Here is a 24,806-nt window from a genome sequence, read left to right as displayed (position 1 = left end):
GTGATTGCTTGTGTTTTCGTTGGATTTAACACGACTCTCCACTTGTTGCTCCATGTTGAGACGTTATTTAGTGATTCTTGTACGCGAGACATGGGCATCACTGGGTTTCTGGAGGTGCACCAGATAGCGATGTCGTCTGCGTATTGTGAATTGTGTGTGTATGTTAGATTTGGAAAAGGTATGTCACTGACGAAAATTATGTATAGAAGTGGAGAGAGGACTGATCCTTGGGGCACTCCTGCAGTTATATTAAATGATTTGGATATAGTTTTATTGACTTTTACTTGTGCTGTTCTATTGGTTAAGAAATTTGAAATCCATTTAACTATCGTGGGATTTATTTGCAGGTGATTTAGTTTGTATTTGATGGCATTGTGCCATACGCTGTCGAATGCTTTTTTGACATCTAGGAATACCCCGATGGTTACTTGATTGTTGTTGAAAGCTTTGTAGATTGATTCGGTGAGTCGTGTGAGGTGATCTGTTGTTTGCCTATTTTTTTTTTGAGGCATTTTGAGATTCTGGAAGGATGTTATTCGATTCGCAAAAATGGAGGAGACGGTTGGAGATAATTCTCTCCATCAATTTGCCAAGGCAGCTTAACAGACTGATGGGGCGGAAATTATCTGGATTTGTTCTATTAGTTTGTTTCTTAGGGATCGTTGTTATGATGGCTTTTTTCCACTTGTCAGGGTAGTATCCGGTCGCTAGTGAAATGTTCATGATATTTGTGAGGTGTTGTAATAGGAGAATGGAGCTTTTTTTCAGAATAATATTTGGTCATGTCCGGGGGAAGTGTTCTTCAAGTTTTTGATATTAATTTTTAGTTTGGTTATGGTTATTTTTCTATTGATTGAACTTGAGTATGCTTCTAGTGTCTCGCCAGGGAATCGTGGTGAGAATGAAGCTTGGTTTGTATTTATGAAGTTGTTGACATAGTGTTGGTGTTGTGTGTCAAAGTCTACTGAGTTTAGGTCGCTAAATGAGGATTTGTAGTAGTCAGCTAATAAGTCAGCTTTCTCTGCGTCTGTCTTTGCGATTTTATTGTTGTGTGTGATATGTTGTAGCATGTGATTTGTGTTTTTGTCTGAAGCAATACTCTTGAATTTTTTCCAGAATTCTTTTGGATTGTTCTTGGTTTTTTCTAAGTTTTTACAGAAGTTTTGCCAATTGTTTTCTCTTGCTTTTTTAATTTCTTGTTTAATTTTTGTATTTGTTCTATTGATTTCTGTTTTAATGTGTGGATCACGTGTAACGTAGTGTGTTCGTCTTAATTGTCTGCGTTTTATTATTAGTGCGTGAATTTCTGGTGTTAGAGTCCATTGAATAAGTAATTGCTTTTTATTTGTTTTAGGAATTGTGTTTTTTATGGCTTTCTTTATGGCTTCTGTAATTTGATCAACATAGTTGTCTAGTTCTGTTTTGTTGTTAGCATGTTCAATTGGATGGGGTAGGTATGAGTCCAGAGAGGCATTAAAAGTGAGCCAGTCTGTTTTAGTGTAGGTGTATGCGGAGGGAGTCACGTACGCCACGGCAGGGTGGCTTTTCTTACATCAACATTGTTTTTATTTAAGGAGCCAAGTTATTCTTGTCAACAAATCAGAAAAAAAAGTTGCAAAACCTTTTATCCTTGATCTTAATTCCCATTGGTCAGCTTATTTAACAAGTACCAATCACTGCTTTCACAAATGATGACCTTAAGAGTTTATTGATATATTCAAGATAATATTTGGGCTTGACACGGCAAGATTTTACGTCAATTTAACAGAGACTAAACTCAGTCTGATACACATGTCACTCCCGTTTACTTTCTGTTATTTTCAAGTTGTGATTCGGCAAGCACCTGATAGAAACTTCCAGTTTAAGCTGTACTTTCTTTGACCTCTTACTTTAAATCAACAATCCTTACTGGTCTCGAGTGTACATCTCTTGATCTTGCGCTCGTTTAAGAATTTTCGGTGTAACATTCGCTCCATTGTTTGAAGGTTAAACAAATTTGTATATTTGTTGGTGAAATGCGGGTAAGTATTGTGACTTCACATAAAATATTACTGGATGCACTTTAAAAACATTTTCAGCTTAATTCGTGTAAATTTTCATTCAGTGTCTCCTTTTAACCACTTAATCTAATTTGCAGTTGAAATTACTCGCACATTGTCAATATTTCGTTCATCTATTAAAGTTTTCTACAACTGTTATCACACACTTTGCATCGTTTGCCCAATAGTTTATTGTATAATTTTATATTGCATTGTATTTTAACTTGTAAAAGTATTATTCTGATATTAACGGTGTTCCACTGGTTACCTGATAGAAGTTTCTAATATTAACGGCCTTCTACTGGCTACCTGATATTAATGACCATCTGCTGGTTACCTGATAGAAATACCTGGTATTAATGGCCCTCTGATGATCTGATAGACACCACACTTTCTTTACTTGAAAGACTTTCTACTTCAAAACTGAAAAAAAGAAAACCCGAAATGTTTATAAACATTGCGTACCATTTAAAGTAAAAGAAAAGCACACAGTATGACGTCAGGTGCCCTGTGCCATAATACTCACAAAATATGTTTCGAATTTAGGTTTAGTTTTTAAGTAGTTCAAGATTTTAATGTTTCTCAGTTTAGTTTAAAATAGTTAATAATTCTGTTAATTCAAGATACTTATTATTGTCATTCTTTGACCGTAAAGTTTGCATCTTTTTCAGTGTTTTAAACTCCTATTTAATGAAAAAGCCACAAAATGAAATTGTTCCTGTTTACCAAGTTATTAATGGCCGTAAATACCCACGCGTCTTGCCAAGACATATCTTATTAGATGCCTTGAACTACACTCCAGAGAAAGGTGACATCTTTATTGCCTCCTATCCAAAAAGTGGAATGACCTGGATGCAGCACATCGTATTGCTGATTTTAAACAAGGGGAGACAGCACCAAGATCACATGGACTTTATCCGCAAGACTCCGTTTTTAGATGCTATGGGCTCACAAGCTGTTAGAGAAATGCCGAAACCAGGCCCGATAAAAACCCATTTTCCATTTCACTTGGTCCCATATTCTTCAGAAGCTAAATATATTTACGTAGCCAGAAACCCTAAGGATAATTGTGTCTCTTACTTCCACCATCATCTAATGTTTCCTATGTACAGGTTCCAGAATGGGACTTTCAACACGTTTTTCGAGCTGTTTGTAACAGGTGAGACGATCTCGGGAGACTATTTTGATAATCTGATGTCTTGGTACCCACACCGGGGCGACCATAACGTGCTGTTTGTAACTTATGAGGAAATGAAGTCTAGCTTACGTGAGGTAGTACTTAAGGTAGCAGGGTTCTTACATGAAGAGTATTTAGAAATGCTAAAAACTGACGAGGACCTATTGCAAAAGATTTTGTATTACACCAGCTTTGATTATATGAAAAAAACGGTCAACAAGGACTTGGAAAACTTCTTCAAAACAAATCCTCTAAAATTCTTTATGGGGTCGACACCCCCAGGTCTTCGTGCTGGTATTCTTAATGCCATTCGCTTGGGTGACCTGAAGACTCCTGACAAACCGAACTTCGTAAGAAAAGGTATTGTTGGCGATTGGAAGAATTATATGACAGAAGATCAGTCAAAACGGTTAAATGAAAAGTTCTTAAAAATAACTCGAGAAACAGACCTTCCACAATTATGGAAGGAACACATGCAACTTACCTGAGTAAATCATTAAAGTATACATTATAATTTCCAGTATGTTTAAAGAACCAGTTGATATTTTTTTTCATGAATATTTTGTTTTCTCAAGATAAGCTTGAATGAAATTCTAAAGAGACACTTCTTCAGTGAAAACAATATTCAAATATTTGATGGACATTTCTTCAGTGGCAAAGAAATCTTCAAAATGTTTTTATTAATACTGTTCCGTTAAAAATATAATCAGAATTTCTGCTAAACTATTTGGATTTCACTTGCAGGAAAGTAATCAAAGACAATAACTCATCATCTTGAACGTGTCATCATCTTGAATAGGTCATCAAGAAAGACAATAACTGTTTTATTCTAGATCCTATGTAAAGTGCACTATATATATATATATATATATACACGCACACACATCTATATAAACGAAACGTAGCAAATTACACCGCAGAATTCAACAGTCCAATGAGTGTTAAACAAAAATTAAATTATTTACTACCATCCAGTTTCTTTTAAATCACACCAGACTGTTTAACTCCTTGACTGTAGTTAAAAACTTCGTGTAACTCGTGCAGCTTATCCTTATAAAATAAAAAATGTTTCTTGTTTGTTTTTTAATTTTGAAAGATTTGTACTCTGTTACATTCAACAAAAAGTTCAATTGCAAATTTATCAAGTGGCACACATTGTTAAATTACAAACACAAAATAGGTTGACCATGTGACTTGTCAACTGATAGATTGAGCCATATAAAGGTAAAGATATAATCATATTGAGGAGATTAGTAAGAGCAAAGATCGCTTGACTTTCAAAGGTATGTAATGATGAAAGCTCGTCTACCAGGGAATTTCTTTAAAATAGTGTTTCTTTGACTGTATGTTACAGCACACCTACTGGGTTTGTCTATTAACACTTGAATTCGATGTTTTAAACCTTTTCGTAAAGAAGTTTCATACGTGTTATTTGTGCTGTGCCTAGTACAAACTACACCACGAACGTTACCATTATAAGCCCTCAAGATTACTCCTAAGCTTCCAGGATCCGACTTAGATTGATGGATTAGAACATAAAGCAGTTAGTCAACAATTCACCACCCCCCCAGTCTTGACTCATTGAAGATTAAGAGTTGGCCATCACTCATCTAGCGCACTCCAAAAAATATGAAGCGTGATCTTCCGGCAATAGGGCGTTAATCAAGAACCCTCTGAATACACAAGGTTTTATATTTTGCCTGTTCTATTGCACTAAGTATCGAAGAACTATAAATTTTAATTGTGACGTCATTGAGAATGTTACAGACTCAAGATATGAGTTAAGATCAAATGCAATAAAGAGTAATAAAATTTTTTGTGATAATATTATTTCCCCTCTACCCTCTATCGGCTCATTATTAATTCCAGTATTCGATTTGGGCAAACTCCAGATATCCTGTTTGGTAGCTTTGTGTTTAATAATAATAAAAAAAATTAATTAATTAATAATATGCTATTTATTTTTAAGATGCTCACTAAATAGTTCAGACTATCGTTTACTTTCGTAAGCACGGATTTAAATTTGTAGGTGCTTTTATCAGTTTTAAATAAGCACAAAAACAAGGCCAGTTCACACTTGAGAACTGAAAGCACTAAAGTTGTAATTTAGGTATTAAGAAGTTTCTTATTAGAGAATTCCAGATGGTTAATTCTTTAGCTCATTTAATAGAGTATTCGTCTTTTGTCCAAGAACTCTCGAGTTCGAATCCACCTCTGAAATAAAACTTAAATTACCATAAAAACTAACAACAAACGTGAAACATGCTCTTTTTGTAATAACTGAAGATTGTGCTAGTTTGAGATAGATCTTTAAAAAAAAACTAGTTAGTCCTTCCGCTTAATCAGTGGAGCACTGACCTGATGGGTGAGAAGTCTTAAGTTTGAAATGTAAAGATATCATAGCCAAAACTGACACCAAAAGGTAGATGCAGGAGCCCCAACCAAATAAGGGTCCATCGCTAAAATCCATTACCAACAACTATGTATATCTGCTAGATAAAATATTTGCAGTTACAAATGTTACATAACAGTGTTTTCACGAAAAAATGTAATTAAGGAGAAAGCTTTTAACTTTATTTGATCTGGAGAGGTGTCGCTGATATCAACTGGTTTTGTTTATTTATTTTTAATTATATCTATTAAATTTAAGTGTAATACCTTTTGATACGATTTGATGTGTTACTAACATATTGTGTAATTGCACTCCCCTCAGTGGCAGAACGGTATGCCTGAGGATTTGTAACGCTAAAAACTGACTTTCGACACCAGTGGTGACAGAGCACAGATAACCTATTGTGCAGCTTTTTGCTTAACTTTGAAACAAAACCAAAACAATACATTACGTAATTATTTTAGAGTGTATTTCTTTATACATTTTACTGGAGTTTTCTTTGTTTTGGATTTCGCACAAAGCTACACGAAGGCTGTCTGCGCTAGCTGTCCCTAACTTAGTAGTGCAAAACTACCAACTCTGGGGCTACTCTTTTACCAATGAAGAGTGGTATTGACCGTCACATTATAACGCTCCTACATCTAAAAGGGCAAGCGTGTCTGGTGTCACGGGGATTCGAACTCGCGACTCTCAGAGTATGAATCTGCTGGGCATATTTTACTGTAAGTTTGTGACTTACTGGAACAACGAGCACTAATACTCTTAATACTCTTCTGCTTTCAGGGACCAAATTAAAAAAACAACAACAAAGGAAGGTGTTGAATAATAAAAGGGCAAAGTATCTTACTGAAAAGCAATAGCGGGTTTAACTTTTTACTCCAGATGGTTGAGCACTTACTCGCCTGGTAGGCGAAAGGTCTCAGCTTCGACTTAGGCCCGACAAAGTTAAAAATTAGCACAAGAAAAACTACTATTTAAAAAAGAGCCAAAAGGAGTCTTGTTTGTGAGAGTATTAGTAATTTGTTTGTTTAAAAAAGTGCTTTACTGGAAAGTAATTAATTCTAATTAACCAAAAGTCAATAAAAAAGCTGGAAATTAACACTCCTCCTTTCACCTAAATGACTGTCTAAATAATCCAATAAACTGCAACCGCAGCAGAAGACACATCGACAATAACTAGCAAATTAAGATCAAGTGTCTCATCAGCTGAGACAAAACACTTTATCTTGAAGCCTTCCTCCAAGCCTATCTGACAAAGCTACTTTAAAATTGTTTTCATTTATATACTAAAAGTTTTAAAAAATCATCTTGCAGATACGAAGAAACCAACACTGTAAGTTCAAGTTGTTATTTTTTGTCTTTTTACTTTGAAACCAATATAAACTTAATTCTGTATCACAGATAATCCACTGTAAGTAATTGTAGACACTACATAAATATATATTTTATTAGTAATATTAAAAAAATCTCTCCAAAACCGTTTTAACACAAAAACAGTGTGTTTACTCTGTATATAGACAGACTAGTAAAACATTTCTGAATGCTTGCTACTATATTAAAAACGAGAAAGGTATTAAAGAGAAGGAAATTAAAATTAACTGCAGAAATATTATTCTTTTACAATAGTTATTCATTTAGTCAGTCATAAAAAGTTATAAACTATAAATCAATGTTATATGAGACCATCAGAATATAAAAACTTTTCGGATATTATCAATTCATTTATATTGCGAGTGAATGCTTTGTAATTGCCTTTTTTGTTATTATAAGAGAGTTAAAAGTAGACGATTATTGGAAGTTGTGCTTGTAACTGATTTATGTAGAGAATAAAGCAAGCAGACGATTTAGTAATAAACGTATATATATATAGTATGAAATAAACGGGAAACAGCAGACAGACAATAGCAGAAGAGAGTAAAGTCACAACCAAGAAAAAGTTTGGGTGAACTACAGTAAAAATGATAGGCCTACCATTAATATGTTACAGTAACACAAGCAGTAGAAAACGAGAAAAATAATAATTTATTCCATCAAAGAATGGTTCTAAATATACTGAATCAGCCTGAGGGCACGTTGTTAAAAGGAACAGAAGATACTTTATAGAAAGAAGACAAAATAACTCGTGGAACTTCGTGAAGTAGCAGTTATGGACTGCGGTAACTCTCGTTATAGTTGTAATTGATTTTAACGCAGTATACTAACTAGTGCGATAGAAATAGGGAAAGGTAGTTTGGCTTGTCAATTGGAATTCTAAACTAATTCAATAGGCCTAAACGGACTTTTGACAAGAAGTGTGTTTATAATATACATATAATCAATGACTAAGTGTAAATAATTTGTTGTACTTACAAGGAGCATGCGGTGATTTGTCTTGATGGGGAAACAAAGCATGAAAGGTGAATCATAAAATTAAAAAAAAAATATTCACATGACGGCCAATAAAATTAATTACTTGTAGTCATTAATCATATTTAAAATCAAACACTTTCAAATCAAGACGGCCCGGTATAGCCTGGTGGGTTAAGGCGTTCGACTCGTAATCCGAGGTGCGCGGGTTCGAATCGCCGTCGTACCCAACATGCTCGCCCTTTCAGCCTGCGAGCATTATAAAGTTACGGTCAATCCCACTATTGGTTGGTAAAAGAGCTGGCGGTGAGTGGTGATGACTAGCTGCCTTTCCTCTAGTCTTACACTGTTAAATTAGGGACAGCTAGCACTGGTACCCTCGTGTAACTTTACGCGAAATTCTAAAACAAACAAACACGCATTTCTGGTGTGGCTGTGTATTCTTTTTAAATGAAAGAACGCTCAACTGAGGCACTTGGGTCTGTAAGATTCAAGATTAACTCGCACAACTTCGTAAGTTATTGCAGGGTTCATCAAATTGCATTTACCTTAGCACTTCGCAAACATTAAAGTAATTCATTCACTGTTTTTTCTTTCAAATCAGTGTTAGCGTATAAAACCGAAAGGTCACTTTTCAAGTGATGAATATCAAAGTATTCACCATAATTATCTTGCAATGATTTTATGCTAATTCAGGAAATATATTTTTGTTCTCTTCCTGTTTTTTCGTGTCAAGAACTCGAGGAATGCTATGTTTTTCAAACATTGAAACCTAAATTCAATTTGACCTCAACTTGCATCCAAAATGTCATAAAATAATTTTCTGCATGTTATTTTAATGTCTTCTCTTGGATCATTTCTCATTCGCTCAGTAGGGGGTATAATCCATCAACAGCTGCCCAAAATTCATCGAAATCGTATCTTTCTTTTTGAAGAATAGTCACCATTTCATTTGCTTTATTCATACAGTGGAATATTTCAAATATCCTATTGTGCAGAACATCAAATATAACATTTGTATATGAAAAAAATACTGGCAAATATATTCAACAAGAAATTAAACTAAAATCTCTATCCGATGAAAGTGCTTCGCACAGATAAAGGTTTCAAGTATCCCAGCTGCCAAAATTATCAACAATATTTTGAAATAAGTCAGCAAGTCTACCATGTATTCCAAGACAGTTTCAACAAAGCAGTGATTATAATTCCAACGCGTCGGGACCACTTTCGGGAATCTTCTTCAGTTTGGTATCTAAAAGGTACAAACGCGTTGTTGGTTTCACAAAAAACAGAATGATTGTTTGTTTTGAATTTCGCGCAAAGCTACACGAGGGCTATCTGCGCTAGCCGTCCCTAATTTAGCAGTGTAAGACTAGAGAGAAGGCGGCTAGTTATCACCACCCACTGCCAACTCTTGGGCTACTCTTTTACCAAAGAATAGTGGGACTGACCGTTACATTATAACGCCCCCACGGTTGAAAGAGCGAGCATATTTGGTTTGACAGGGATTCTAACCCACGATCCCCAGATTACGAGTCAAGTGCCTTAATTATCTGGCCATGCCAGGGTCAAAGAGAATGATTTAAGTTTTGTAAAGAATCTGTCACACTCCTTGATCTTTGACATAGATTACAACGACACTAACTTCAATCTATGTGTCGTACATTGAATGAGAAGAGCTTTTGGATATTTATCTCTAGCTTTCTTATGAAACCCATTCAGCTCACTGGATATGACGCTTGCCCCACCATAGGTTTGCGCAAGATATTTTGACGCAACATTTAATTCTTCGAATAAATTAAACACTATATATTGGATAAACCTACAGCTGTTCTATCTGCACTAACATTTGTAAACCCCAGACATCTATCGCAAATTTCACCATCTTCAGTCACATATCGCACAACACTAGAAAGCTGAGAAATGGTTCTTGCATCAATAGTTTCATTAATGAGATGATTCTGGATTATATTTGACAGGTAAGAAAAAACACTGGATTTCTCTAAATGGAATTTCAATAATAAATTATATTTCTTGCACAGATTTACCAGTTTTATATAATTACCTCGGTTAGCAGACTACTGATTCATCATGACCTCTAAATGCTAACTGTTGTTCATCCAAAATATCCAAATAGCATACTACGTCAATTAATCTGTTTAAAATGTCTATACCTTTTCATTGTGCATTTGCACATTTATGTTGGTTATTTAGTTGGAATTCATTATTTTCCAACTCTAGCTAGCCCTAGAACTTAAAATATACGACAGGATGGATTCTCATGTCTTTCAATTACCTTATGGATATTATTTAAATCATCAAACTCGCTTGAATTCAATGTTAAATAATAAACACGACCAGCAAAAAAGCTTCTGCAAGTTAGTACAAGCAGTTCACCAAGATGCCCTGTCATATTAATTTACGTTGAATTTTCGAACGCACTACTTTGTTCTTCCAGTCAGGCTTAGAGTCGGCATCGGTTTACTATTCTGATGATGCTTCCTTTATCACTAAAACTCTTTGTACCAAACTTATTCACTAAAACTTTGTATAACACAGTTACAATTTTTTCTATTATCTTTTGAATCCATATTCAAATCTAAATGGCGGCACTTCACAAAAAATAACAGTATCATTTAATACAATGCCTGAAGCACTTGCACATCACGTGACATCAGAGAGGTATCAAACGGCCACGAGCACGAAGTGCAGGTCATTAAAAACCAAAATTACTAAGGATCACAAAAAAATTAACTATAAGTTATTATATTTTTCTTATTACATTTGATTTGTTTATTGTATATTTTAATATATAACATAGTGATTATAACGCTTTTTTGTAAATTATTTATTTCACTTAAGTCTTTTAGTGATTTAAATAATTTAATATATAGACTAAATTGTTAATAAGTTTCAATTTTGCGTGTATTTTGAAGTAAGATGAACTGGTAATTACTTCTTGTATGCCATAGAAGAGACCAATATAACATTCAATATATGTTTTATTTTTTAATAGAAGTATAAATTTGAAATTTTTATTCAAAAATTATTCATGTAAGAAGCATTTTATAGTTTAAAGAGTATATTATGTAACAAAAATCTTTTTAGTTGGAAATAGTCTTTTCTTGTAATAAAAAATCAAATTCAACTCAAAAAAGGAAGCATTTTACGATTTGTAGTTCATATTCTTCCCAACAGTGATTTCGCCCGTACAAGGTGATTACTGATTATTTACGGTGCAGTAGAGTGCTCTCGTATGAATCAGTTGCAAGTTCATAATGTCATATTTAGCCAACACTTAAAATTAAATTAAAAAAAAATTAAACTAGTTTTGAATATGTATATATTTTAAACAAGTAGAGAGCATGCTGTTTATTTATCGGCCTGGCATGGCCAGGTGGGTTAAGGCGTTCGACTCGTAATCCGAGGGTCGCGGGTTCGAATCCCCGTCGCACCAAACATGCTCACCCTTTCAGCCGTGGGGGCGTTATAATGTCACGGTCAATCCCACTATTCGTTGGTAAAAGAGCAGCCCAAGAGTTGGCGGTGGGTGGTGATGACTAGCTGCCTTCCCTCTAGTCTTACACTGCTAAATTAGTGACGGCTAGCACAGATAGCCCTCTAGTAGCTTTGTGCGAAATTCAAAAAAACAAAACAAGCTTTGCCCATCTTTCATATGCAAACATCTCTTGACTTTAAGGTGTGATCAGAAGCAAGGGAAATATGCTCAACTTCAAATTTTTGTTTATTATCAGAAGATATGCATAGCCTCTTCATAATGGCTTCCTGGGCCAGAGAGTTCTTATTTATAACCACAGTTTTCATTTTGTTCAAAAAGCATTTCTCCAGATTAGTTTAGTGTGTGATTTTTGACACTGTTTCTTTCTAAAAACCTGTTGTACGAGTTTTAACTTCTGTAGAGAACACTGATCTTCTCAAATGTTAAGTATTTTAAATCCATATATTTCAACATTATCACTATCAGAATATCTTTCTTTGGGAAAGATCGTAACCTACTTTATTTCTCCACGCCTATTTATATTAATCGTATAAAGTTGTTATATGTCAGATCAGACTTTCTTGTACAACATTGTTCGGACGAGCACCATGGAAATGCTAATGGATTATCTCATTAACTAGCGAGGTTGTGTTTATTTTATAAAAGTTTAGATCCTGGATTGTGGTGCCCTGAGCCTTTGGAACAACAGTGTTAATGAATCATAGAAGTGATGTCAATTCTGTTTTTGGATAGGAACCACAAATGATCACAGAAGAGGTTTGGGAGGAGTGTCTTAAAGACCAAAATATAGCTTGAGAACTACTTGGCATGTCTAAAGTAAAATGTGATCGTCACAAACTGACAACTTGTACTTGTACACTCAGTTACAAATACAGAATGACTTGTTGTTCTGCCCACTGAGACATGGTAGTGAATCTGTGATGCAGCTATTTGGCTCTAGAATTTGAAAGTAGAATATTCTTTGGCTTTTGCATAATGCAAGATTTGTAGGGCACATATGAGTATCATGCTACATTTAAAATGCACAAAATCAGTTTGTTTTTTTTCACATGCGTCAGGCAAAGACGTTACATAGTGGTGTAACCTTTAGAGCATGCATGTTCTAAAGCAAATAAAAACGTCAAAGTAAACTCGGTATGAGAAGAGTAACTTCTTCGATAAGAAGATTTATCCTAGACATATCTGACCCTCTGCTTAAATTGAGTGATACCTGGTATGTGATGTTTATCACTAAATAGGCTAAAGGTTATCTGTTGGTCAACATATTGGTACAATTCATCACAGATGTGTTACTAAACAATACACCTAGAGATCAAGAGAGACCAAGAATTCATTTGTTTGTTAAGTTGTGCTAAAAGCAGTGTGTAGTAAAGATGCACACTTCTTCACATCATCTTCAGTTTCGCTGAAACTATTAACCATTTGCGTGCTGAGCTTGTGACCGTAACCCAAGTAGTTATGACGAGCACTTACCATATGAGGGTTTAAAATAACAACTGAGTAACAATGGATTCGATTCTAGAAGCTCAAGCAGTTATTATTGGCCTGGAATTCATACTCAGAGCCTTCTTAATTCTGATAAATTGTGAATAATATGTTAAACAGATTGTAACTGCTACATTAAGTGTTACTGAGGCCTTTCTCTCAATACCAAGTCTTACCCAGCACATTGGGATATTATAGACATGATAGTGGTCTATATTTTATATAATTAATTGTGTGAACAATTGGAATAGTATGAAAGAGATTAAGTAAGTGAAATGTAATTATAAATTTTATTTAAATCATCCATATGTCAGAATTACAGCAAAGATTAATCTATATAAATATAATAGTACTGTTGTTTGTTCTGTGTTCATGTAACTACTTCGCAGGGTGTAAATAGATCTTCACCCAAATAGATATGGAAGCTCATTAAATCCGTGCAGGGATATTTAAAATTTTTCTCTTTTTTTCATTTTGCATTTTCCAGTTATTTATAGGCGGTTTTTACCACTACTTCGCTCTCTGTTAGTTTATTTTTACCAAATTTGATATGAAGGTTTCTGGGATTTATGTAGGGATACAAACAAAGTTGTGCTTTTGCATTTTGTATAGGTGTGTTTTGCAATTACATATAAGAGAAGCAGATTTTCGTGTACTGAGATAACCTTTCATTGATCATTAATTTATATAACTTTCGTCCACAGGACAGGAACTCCAGCTAGTAACATAATATTATTTATTTTTATTATATTTACTTAAATTTTGTTACATTTAGAAGAACTAACAAACCAGTAAACCAAACACTTAGTTCATGAAACATTTTAAGCAACCAAAGCGACAACAGAATAAATCTACATTAGTAATTCTAAAAACTTTTATAAGTGAAGGCAAAGAATAATATTTAACAATCTGCCAACTGAACTACATCTGAGACATCCAGTACTCACAGCGCTTTTTACACAATATCAGGGCCCATCACTCTGAGGAGGTTGTGACATTTGAGCAAAGTGTTCACTTTGACTTCACGTTAAAACATATCACCATATATGCAACACTTGTTCATTTTAATGTATTAATTCTGTTTGATTTTCTACTGTACTGCTTTTAGTTTATTAGTTTTGTAATTATACACATAGTTGTATGTGTGCGCGTTTTCTTATAACAAAGCCAAATTGGGCTATATGCTATATCAACCGATGGGATATCGAACCCCTGATTTTAGCGTTGAGATCCCAAGATTTACTTTGTCCCAGCAAAGAACTACACATACATGAAACTTTGTATTAAGTTTTCTATTTTTTCAACGCTACCTTTCTATTAAACTTAATTTAATATAATATTAAATTAAGATATATTAAATAAATTTTTATTTCTTTCTAGTTTAGAAAATTCTTTCAGTTAGAACCTTCAAGTTTAGTATAATTACACTTTGTTGCTTCATTGTTAACTGCCATTGTCCAAGGAAGTGATTGCTGGAACTACGAACCTATTAGTTCACTTACGATTTGATCTTTAGCCTTTAGTTTAAAAGTTAAGGAGATCCTTGGATAATAAAGGAGGTGTTTTCCATAGTTAGAAGGAACGTAAAGTGCTTTTAGGTGGTCAAACAATTTCGGGGTGCCCTTTTTTAGAAGGATGGCTTGTCTCTCATCTTCACCCGGAGATTTGTTTATTGTGTTTTTTATTGCTTCAAGAAGTTCATGTATGGGTATTTCTTTCGTTAGGATCGTGTCTTCGTCACGTCACGCTTGTTTTTTCTTATTTCGCGCAAAGCTAAACGAGGGCTGTCTGCGCTAACCGTCCCTAGTTTAGCAGTGTAAGACTAAAAGGAAGGCAGCTAGTCATCACCATCCACCGCCAACTCTTGGGCTACTCTTTTACCAACGAATAGTGTGATTGACTGTAATATATTATAACACCCACGCGGTTGAAATGGCGACCATGTTTGGTGTGTGGGGATTCAAACGCAGGACCCTCAGATTACGAGTTGAGTGCCTTAACCACCTCGCCATGCCGGGCCGTTACGCTAGTTTTAGAAATGTGAAAGCAACTAGGTTTCATACATCAGCATCGTGTTATGCTAAAAATTCTTCTAACAAACACGAAATCTAAACTCGAATATCAAAGCATATCCTATAGAATTAGTAACTAATTCAGTTGAATGTAAAATAACTTTGTTTGAGCCGAACATTTAGTAATATTATTAAATCATAAGAAGGATCAAAAGATTTTCAAGTGACAATTCGCCATTTTAATTTATTTGTACTATTTCTTATTTTAACGTCATTGTAAATAATGTTGTTTAAATTCCTTAAACACAGCAGACGTTAATTTAATATAATAATATTGTAATTTACTCTTTAAGTTATGTACTACGTGAACAAGGTATTCCAATACTAGAAATAAACGGCTTCGTAACACCAAATCGTTGTTGTTGTTTGTTTTTTTCTTTAATTGGACACTCAAATGAAACACAAATCATAAATGAGAGTTTTTTCGGATGTGAAATCTCTATAAAAATATTTTTTTACGATTTAGTTTATTTTTAGTGGGCTTATGTTGGTGGTGAAGCTTGGGTGCGAATCGCATGGTTCGCTGTCTGTTTAAAGTTTGGTCTTGTAGCAGTAATAAATTAGTATCACAATATTTCTTTGTTGTAATTTGAAGTTCTTTTGCAAACATTAAACAATTTCAGACCATTGTTTTTTATGGGATATGTTCTTCGGTGCTTAGTCGATGAATAATATAGTGCCACGTAGAAGGTTAGAAGACACAGGGAATTTTTTTTAGAAATTTCGATGATCTTTACTGCCTTAAAACACGTAACTCTAACCGTAACAGAAGTTTGTGCAAACGCATCTATAAAGATTGCTGTCGATCACACTTGCCGGAGGAGTCTAAGCCCATTACATTTTCAAAATCTTATTAGGACTAGTAGAAGGTCAATCTGTGAAATCAGGTTTGAATTACTTTTTAAACAATGTTCTTCGCCTTTTCTTGAAACTACTAATTCATAAATAGTATTATTAGTATAGTATTAGTATTACTAGTGTAGCATAGTTAGTGGTACTTTATAATACTACAACATAGTATCAGTAATACTAACTGTACCCATTTCAAAATTTCGTGTCAGCTTGTCTTGAATTTGATAATGAGCATTTTTTTGTTATGGTATCAAAAGGGGAGTGAGGGGTGCGAAACGTCTGGCTTAATTATTTTGAATGTTGAAAGTAAACCGTATTCTATGGGGGGGGAAGCTGTTTGAAACCCCACAATCTAGTCTATGGCCTTCATTTAAATGTACGTGTAGTGAAACAAGTTAGTTTTCCATATGGTAAACTGGTATAGAAAATTAGAAGGTACACCCAAGGTTTGAGTAAGATAGGACCTGACTTGTGAAGTTCTACACCTTCAAGATATTCTTTCCTACCTATTCATGTAAATTATAAAGTTTCACTAAAGTGTTAGTTGTCACTGTGTGATACTAGTGTTAGTGGACTGAAAGAATAGAAAGAAGACCAGAAGTTTAATGTTTCTGCAGTAAATTAATTTGGTATTGAATAGTTACTTAATTATTAGTGACAAGTTAACAAACACCATGAACATAAATGAATGAATATATTCGTTTTATAAAACTAATAGTAATAGAGAAGAACTAACTTTAGGCTCTTATGCAGCCAAAAAATTCTGTTTCTTCAAATTATGGCTCATGAATTTCATGTTTAAAAAGATTCAGCCAGTTAATATCTTACATCTTCATATTACAGTCTTTATTTATTCTTTTGCTGATCAGTAAATGCATTTATATTAATTTGCTGTAGTTAAATTATTTTGTTGTATATCATTAGAGAAAGTATTAATGTATTTAGATTTGATACTTACAAGTTTGAACTACTACCTTTTTGATGGTGAAATTAATTGTTTTTTTTAATATGGTGGCATGTTTTTAAGTCATCTTGAGGTTGGAATGTTGTTCTCTGCTTTATTAGTAAAAGTGTTAATACTCATATCAGCTGTCCTGAGATATTTTTTACTTCAAGTAGGGTTCTTATCTTCATGAACTACAGCCATTTATTACTATCAGTTTATGCTGTTGCTTCAAACTCAGTTTCTGTGCTGTGTGAAGAAATGTAGCATTTTATCTAAAAATAAAGATTTTAAGTTTAGTTATGAACAATTTATTCTGAAAATAAATAAAACTGGAAAGTTTAGAAATACAATCTTCATATCTTATTCAGCAAAATATTAAAGATGGATAGTTTTAGCTTAACAAGAACATAGCAAGGTGTTAGTTGTACTTGGGTTGTTGAACTTTTTTATGTATCTTCTATTTAAGAGATGTTTTTATGTCAGAAGGAAGCCACTACATACCAGTACATCTTTAAAAGTGGACTGCTTTCTAGAATGAAAGAAAGAAAAGTCATTTATAGCTAAAATGTACATTAAAGGATGACTTGAAATCTGGAAAATAACATTAACATTTTTTTTTTTCTTTTCTGACAAGCCAAAAGAAATTGCATTTAAAGTGCAAAAAGTTAAGATTTTGTTAAAAACCTTCCATACTTTCTAGCACAGTCTAGTGTTTTTGTTAGTAACTAAGACATTAGTCTGGGTCAAAATGTTTGGCAGGTTTTTAACCACTGGTTTTAATAAAATGATTTTTATTTTAACTTTTTGTATTTTAAATTGTATTTTGTCTGGTGTGTCGGCAAAGAGGTTGCTAAAATATATGTGATAATGCTGTGAAATGGCCTGTTATTTGGTATGTCATGCTTATCATATGAAATTTGTTTGTGGAATTGGTGATATTGTGTCAATTTGAAAGATAATTAATCAAGATTTCCCACAGAGCACTTTTTATTTAAAGTAAACATTCTAGTTGTAAAGTTGTAAGAAAGTACATGTAGCTTAAAGTAAAAGTTGAAGGGCATAAGGTATGCTAGAAGAGTTTTAATTATTCAAAGTTCTTATAAAAAATCTCTAATATGAAGACTATGAAAAGGGCAAAGTTTTACTGATGAAAAATAAATTTCATGCTTTCACTTTTGTATAATGATTTGGTGATTGGTTATTGAAGGATAGTAAAAGAATAATAATAAAAAGAATTGCCTGTAGATACATAGCTTTTATTATATCTGGCACTTTGTTTTATAATTAGGACAATTGCTACTAAAATATGTTCATCTGAATCTAACTTTCTAGAATTTTTTTTTTTTTTAAAGGTATTAGTTTTCTCCTTACCCAAGTTGTTAATATCTACTGGATGATTTGTATTTTGATCTTCAGATGAGGTGATAAAAACTCTACAGTACTGTAAGGCCTAATTAGTGACCTATATAAAGAGGTAATTACCTCTTTTTGACTTGTAATCAGTATGTTTAAATATATCCTGAACTTAATTTTTTTTACTAACAACAAAGCACTATTTAAATAGTTTAAGTGGTTTATCTGCTTTTATTAAAAAATTCTTTGATTATGCTATTAGGTGAGTTCTCATCTGTATTAAATGTGTGACCCAAATTATAATTCAAAGTTATGATCCTGTGCTTACTGTAACCAGAAGTCATTACCCCAGTTTACCAATCAGTTCAAGTTATCTTCAGTACAACTAGGAATGCCTAAAAGTTTAATGTCATTGGAAAACTGCTAATTATACTTCTGTCAATATCATTAGTATAAGAAAAATCAATGAACCACAAGTTTGCATTACTGATAATAATAATAATAATTAAAAAAAACTGATTCGATTACATAAGTAACCCTTTACTTTCTGTCACTCAACCACACTACTATTTCCATAACTCTTACCAATATGATTTTATTTGCTAATCTTCTGTGTGGCATCTTATCAAAACTTTAAACTCTAAGTCCAACCTCTTTTCATTATCCATATAACAAATAATATCTTCAAGAAAACACACCAGACTAGTGTATCTATACTGGCTTTTTTTTTTAGTGGTGTCATATTTCAGTTAGTTATTTCACAGAGTACTTTTTTTAACTCAACTCTTCAATTTTTCTCACAGTAGTAATAAGCCGTCTGTAGATTTTATGGCAACTTTTATCATTTCCCCTTTTAAAAATAGCAACTATCATATCATAACTGCTGAATATTGACTTCTGATAGTGAAATAGGGAAGCTTGCATATTTAATCATCTTTAAAACTTTGGAGGAAACTTTGTGTGGTCTTGGGGTTTATTCTACTTTTAGTTCTCAGATTTTGCACTTTATACATGACTCATGTTACTACAAATAACATATCTCCCATAGAATTTTACCTTTCATTCTGACACTTGTTCACTTAGCCTATTATACACACTCGGTAGATCAGTCACACAGCTGGCTATGTGTACCTTGTTTGGATCAAAACAGTATTTAGTACATTTGAGGTTTTGGATGATATAGTTGAAGGTACAATTAACCATTTACTGTTATGTTTTGAAGCCTTGGAATCTTACGTACATACTCTTATGTCCTCCTCGCTGAGTGCCAAAGGCACATTTTCAGTTTTTGGAATGGTGGCTTCATTTTACAAATCATTTCATAAGGGTACACTTACATTTGACACTTCCAGTGACATTTTGCTTCTTAGTGGTGCCTTACTTTAGACCCATTTTTCATGCACCATGCCTAGTTCTTGTTACTCTCATGATTCTCCAGTTATAGTTATATAAATAATTTAAAATATTCTAATTTTCCTCTTCATCCTATATACCTTCATTTTTTTCATTTTTTTTATAAATGCCTCCCTCTCAGGTGAGACAAAGTACCAGGCAATCTCACTTACTTTGGTTCTTTGACTTTTTAGAATGCAAATCACATCAATATCTTACAACTTTGGGCAATTTAGAATGTTTGTGTTGAGTTTCTACCTCTTCCACAACACCTTTTGGACAATTCCATTTAGTATACCTTACATATGCAGTTGGTGTGGTACTCATTCATGCAGCCTTTGCTTCGTTGCAGTTTCACTACTTCATTAACTTCATTTTCAACATATTCATTTATGAACCTATCACATTCCTGGTGGGATAAATATTTTAACATACTCTTTTTGTATAGTATATTAACTTCTTCCTACAGAGTAGACCCTCCATATTGTAACTTTTCAGTGGCTATCTGAAAGGCTGGCTATATGTTGATTGATAAGTTTGGTACATTGGTCAACCATAATCTTATGCTCATCTGATAACCAATACCATATTCTCTGGCAGTGGGTGCCATTAGTCAATCTTGGTGGAACCTCATACTTTGTCTGTTCTTCTTCAGTTTTTGAATTTTTGCTAACATTAATTATTTGAAGTTCATAGTCTTCTTTATTGTTTCACTTTGATAAACTCAACCATAATTTCCCTTATTGCATCAAATTATTTAAGCAGAGCTAGTCCCTTTATCATCATTGAGACATATTTGGCATCCTCAAACACACACTTTTTTTTTGTGTGTATATGTATATGTGGCTTTGTGTCTGTCTTGTTAGTCTACCTTCTATAATATACCTTTATCTCCTGTTCTTCAATCAAATGCTTCTCATGTATTTGTTTCTTGATCATAGCTTATCAACTTTCTCCATTGCTAGTTAGAGTTATATCTACTACCTTCAGTTGCTATGAAACCTATCAATATCTTTTTTTCCCATTATTCAAAGACATTTACTTAGCCCTTTTCTTCAATGACTTTGAGTTCGTGGACATTGTCTTATCAGGGACTTGAGTTTTTACTCTTATATTTCTTGGCTTCTCTCCATATTCAACCCATAGCTTATTCTTAAATCTGTCATTTTCACTTAAATCATGTTTTCTTTTATTCTCTGTTTTAAGCTGAAGTTATTCTAATATCTATGTCTTTGATGCTTTACATACCTTTTTTTATTTGTTTACAAGTCCTTATAACCAGATCAAACTTTCCTACCTAAAAGTTACTAAAGAAGAGAAGCTAACCATTGTTACTAATGTGTTGTGTTGTACTGTAACTGAACCTAATTTTCATTTAGTGGACCAGTTTGTATGTCTTTTAGTTTGTCCCACTTACTAAATATTTTGAAGGTTACTTATGGCAACTCATACTCCTCTGATTTTCACTGACTACACTGTGAAATTGGCTTTTGCAGTTCATTCATCTTATTCACTGTGATATTCTCATATTGCTGAACAAATGCCAATCAACTCTTTGCATCACAAAACCCTTTACATTGCATATATTGCTGTGCATGCAACAAGCCTTAAACAAAGTTCCCATTCTTGTGCATGTCAGTGTGTTTTGTACCAGTCTGTGATGTAATAATTATTAGATTATAGCCCTCCTCTAGTAAGAGGACAGCTCTTCCTTCTTCTGCAATAATGAGTGCTAGCACGTGAACACAAATTCATTATTAACTATTTTTAACTATTACCACTTAGATCTCCCCACCACATTCTCCTCCACATAAATAAAAATAGCCACTCTAATCTAGTGGAACTGTCAGTTTTTGATCAAATATAGATGACATAAAGAATTTGATTCTTACCATCCTGTGTGTGAGTCTTCTTGCAGGAAATGTTTCTGAAACTTGCTGATACTTCACCCTTCATCAGTTTTACTTGTACAGAAATAACAGGTTGTGTGATGGACTGGTGATGGTGGGGTGGCATTCCTGGTTGATCAGCATGTGTCCACTCTCACTTGACGAACCCTTGGAGGCTGTATCCATCCATGTTTCCTTGGTGGATTGTACCATCATTATTTGTTCTCTCTACCTGACTCCTGAAGAAATCTATAATCAGTCAGACCTTCTTGTCCTCATTGAGCAGTTACCATCCCCCTTTTTAATATTTGGAGGTTTTAATGGACATAATCCCCTCTGGGGTGATGCTAACATTGATGGGTGGGGTCGTCATATTGAGCATATGCTCTTGAACCACAACCTATATCTCTTCAACACTGGTTCTTATACTAGTTTTCATGCCCCTAGTCTATCTTTTACTGACATAGATTTTTCTGTCTGCTTCCTTTCACATTTCACTTACTTTTCTTGGAGGATTGACAATAATCCATAGGGCAGTGATCATTTTCCTATCATTTTGAAAGAGACTGGCCATGGTCAATGCCATCTGACCTGCATGCCTTGTTGGAAGTTGGACCAAACTAACTGGTCTTCTTTCACTGCTTTCTCAGAACTTGATCCTGTCATCATGTGTAAGCCATTGATAGATGACTGTGTGGCAGCAGTAACTGACAGTATTGTCCAGGCAGCTGCTTATTGTATTCCTAAAACCTCAACACATCTCACAGTATCCTAGTCTTTGGTGTAATTCTGCCTTCCACATGACAAGAAAAGCTCAAAAACTGGTTTGGGATACCTTTAGTTGGTATCATATTTTTAAATTGCATTGCATTTCAGCAAGCTCATGGACATGCTTGGCAGATCAGAAATCAAAGCCAGAAGGAAACTTGGATTAAATACACCTCAGCATCTCTCCTACCATCAATTCCAAAGTTGTATGGGATAAAATTCAAAAGGTTAGTGGCTAATATACTTCTGCCCCCTTTTGATCTTGTACTTTGATGGCCAGAAAGCTGCTAATGCCTTAAGCATTGCCAATACTCTCTGTGAAAGCTTTTTTTCTGCTTTATCCCCTATCATTTTAGCCATAAAAACACAGGCAGAATGATCACTTTTTTTCCTTTTGGGCTAATCATTTCTATAACCATAATTGCCCCCTTACACTGGTGAAACTTAAACTTGCTCTTCATTGTTCTGGCAGTACATCAGTCGAACATGATGACATTCATTATAAAATGTTGTGCCATCTCTCTCTTGTTTCTTTTGTTATTCTGGTTGTTTTTAACCAAATCAGGAAGGAGAATGTTTTCCCCAATGCTTGGCACCTTGCTATTGTACTCCCTTTTCCTGGACCTAGGAAAGATCCCAAGATTCCTTTGAACTTCTGTCCAATTGCTTTTACCAGCTATTTCTGTAAGATCTTAGAGAGAATGGTTAATGCTCTTCTTGTTTGGTTTGAGAAACCAAACAACCTCCTCTCACCCACTCAGTGTTGTTTTCCAAGACAGTGCTCCACCATGGACTGCCTAATTCAACTTGAAACATCAGTCAGAAAAGCTTTTCTCAAGCAACAGCATCTTGTTTCTGTATTTTTTTAGTTTGAGAAGGCTATTATACTATGTAGAGGTATCTGTGATGACGAGAAAATAAACCAATACAAAGGAACACCTTTATACCTATATTAATAAATATATCCAACATCTAAACACACCCTCTACATTCCTACACTGAATTATATAACTGCCTTCAAACATGTGGTGAGCTTTTGGTCAGTAACCTTTTCTTTCTTTTTGAACCTGATGATGACTGAAGAAGGTTGAAACGTTATTCACTCCTCTACTAATGCTTTCTATACCCATACCAGCCATTTTTAAATATATATGTGGAGGTATGACATCTTGTGAGACTTCCACATGTATGGGTTGTATGGCAATTTACTGATTTTTATTCAACACTTTTTAATGAACCAGCAGTTCTAGGTCTGTGTGGGTTTGACACTTTCCCACAGAAACTTGTAGTCCCTCAGAGCTGCATCTTGAGTGTTACACTTTTCATCATAAAGATATTTATGCCATCAATGGACAACTAACCTCCACAGTTGCAAACGTTCTCTTTGTCGATGACTTCCACATCTGATGTCAGTTGTCAAACATGAGGTACATTGAGCACCAGCTACAGACTTCCCTCTATCATTTACTGAAGTGGACCACAGCAAACAGTTTTCACCTTTCTCTCTCCAAAACTGTTTTCATGCACTTTTGCCATCAATGGGGTATTCACCCTGATCCTGAACTCCATAATGGTGAAGTTGGTCTTCCTGTGGTTCCTAAGGCAAAGTTCTTGGTGCTTATCTTTGACCATAAGCTGACCTTTATTCCACATATCAGTCAACTATGTGTTAAGTGCACAAGGGTTCTGAACATCCTCTGTGTCCTCTCTTCCACCTCTTGTTGTTGTTGGTGGGGGTCAATGTTCTATGCAGAAATCTATCGTGCCCTTATTTGATCAAAATTGGACTATGGGTCTCTAGTCTATGGCTCTGCTAGGACTTCAGCCTTGAAAATGTTGGACCTGATTCACCATCAAGAACTTTGGCTCTGCACAGATCTGCACTCCAGTCCAGAGTTTGAACACGGAGTCCCATGAATCCCCTCTATACCTTTGTAATTTGCAACTGACTGTTTTAATGTAGGCTTCAAAACATTGATCTTGACCACAGCATCCCACATGGGGGTTGTGTTTTCCTTCCTCTGTGAACCACACTTTTTAATAATAGATGGTCTGCCATTGCTCCTTTTAGCATTTGTATCCAAGAGCAGTTGGATGAATTCCATCTTTGGATGACATAGCAGTATCCACAGATCAGCCTATCCTACCATTACTAATTATTATCTCCAAACCCCTTAGTGTGAATTCCTGTACATGGTGAAGGGACCTCCCAGGAAAAGTTCTATTCTTTCAGTTTACTTCCTCTGGGATCTGCTGTGCATGGTGATCAATGAATGGGAGGAGAGGATCCTGGTGATTGAGGGTTTGACCCTAACACACCGGTTTGGCCTTGAACTCCTGAAGACAGGCAGTCAATAGGCTGGTCCATTTGAGCTAGAGTCAATCAAGTACTTGTGTTGGATGTTCTCAACAGGTGTTGTGGACATTATACCCAGACCCCAGGATCAGATACAGTGCTCACAAAACCCTGGCATTGCTGCAATGTCCTTGTTTGGGATTGTAAAGCATCCCCTCGTAGGGCTTCATGATGGGTTGGATCAGTGGGAAACAAAATATTCTTCTTTTATTATGGATC

At 34.5% G+C, this 24,806-nt stretch overlaps 2 protein-coding genes across 5 annotated transcripts in view; both read left to right on the top strand.

Moving 5' to 3' along the window:
- The window catches only part of LOC143223714 (insulin-degrading enzyme-like), a 105,224-nt gene that overhangs the window by 4,232 nt on the left and 76,186 nt on the right, over window positions 1-24,806 (top strand). The window contains exons 1-2 of one of the 4 annotated variants that reach the window (XM_076452036.1): window positions 15,786-15,918; window positions 18,246-18,303. The exons of 1 other annotated variant lie outside the window; for it this stretch is intronic. Coding sequence is in view for 1 of the 3 variants with exons in the window: in XM_076452034.1 (XP_076308149.1) it covers window positions 15,758-15,918 (161 nt within the window). In the remaining 2 variants the exon portion in view is untranslated. Of the gene's footprint in view, window positions 1-15,481; window positions 15,919-16,492; window positions 16,513-18,245; window positions 18,304-24,806 lie in introns of those variants that run through there. 2 more of the 4 variants (XM_076452034.1, XM_076452037.1) reach the window with 2 other exon arrangements.
- LOC143223715 (amine sulfotransferase-like) lies at window positions 1,897-3,853 on the top strand. Its single transcript, XM_076452038.1, has 2 exons — window positions 1,897-2,021; window positions 2,711-3,853. The coding sequence occupies exon 2, from the start codon at window positions 2,730-2,732 to the stop codon at window positions 3,702-3,704; it is 975 nt and encodes a 324-aa protein (XP_076308153.1). The 5' UTR covers window positions 1,897-2,021; window positions 2,711-2,729; the 3' UTR covers window positions 3,705-3,853.

Source organism: Tachypleus tridentatus, chromosome 8 (genome assembly GCF_004210375.1).
Source record: "Tachypleus tridentatus isolate NWPU-2018 chromosome 8, ASM421037v1, whole genome shotgun sequence".
NCBI lineage: Eukaryota > Metazoa > Arthropoda > Merostomata > Xiphosura > Limulidae > Tachypleus > Tachypleus tridentatus.
The sequence above is the reverse complement of the archived record's forward strand: the minus strand, read 5'-3'. Positions and strand labels throughout refer to the sequence as shown.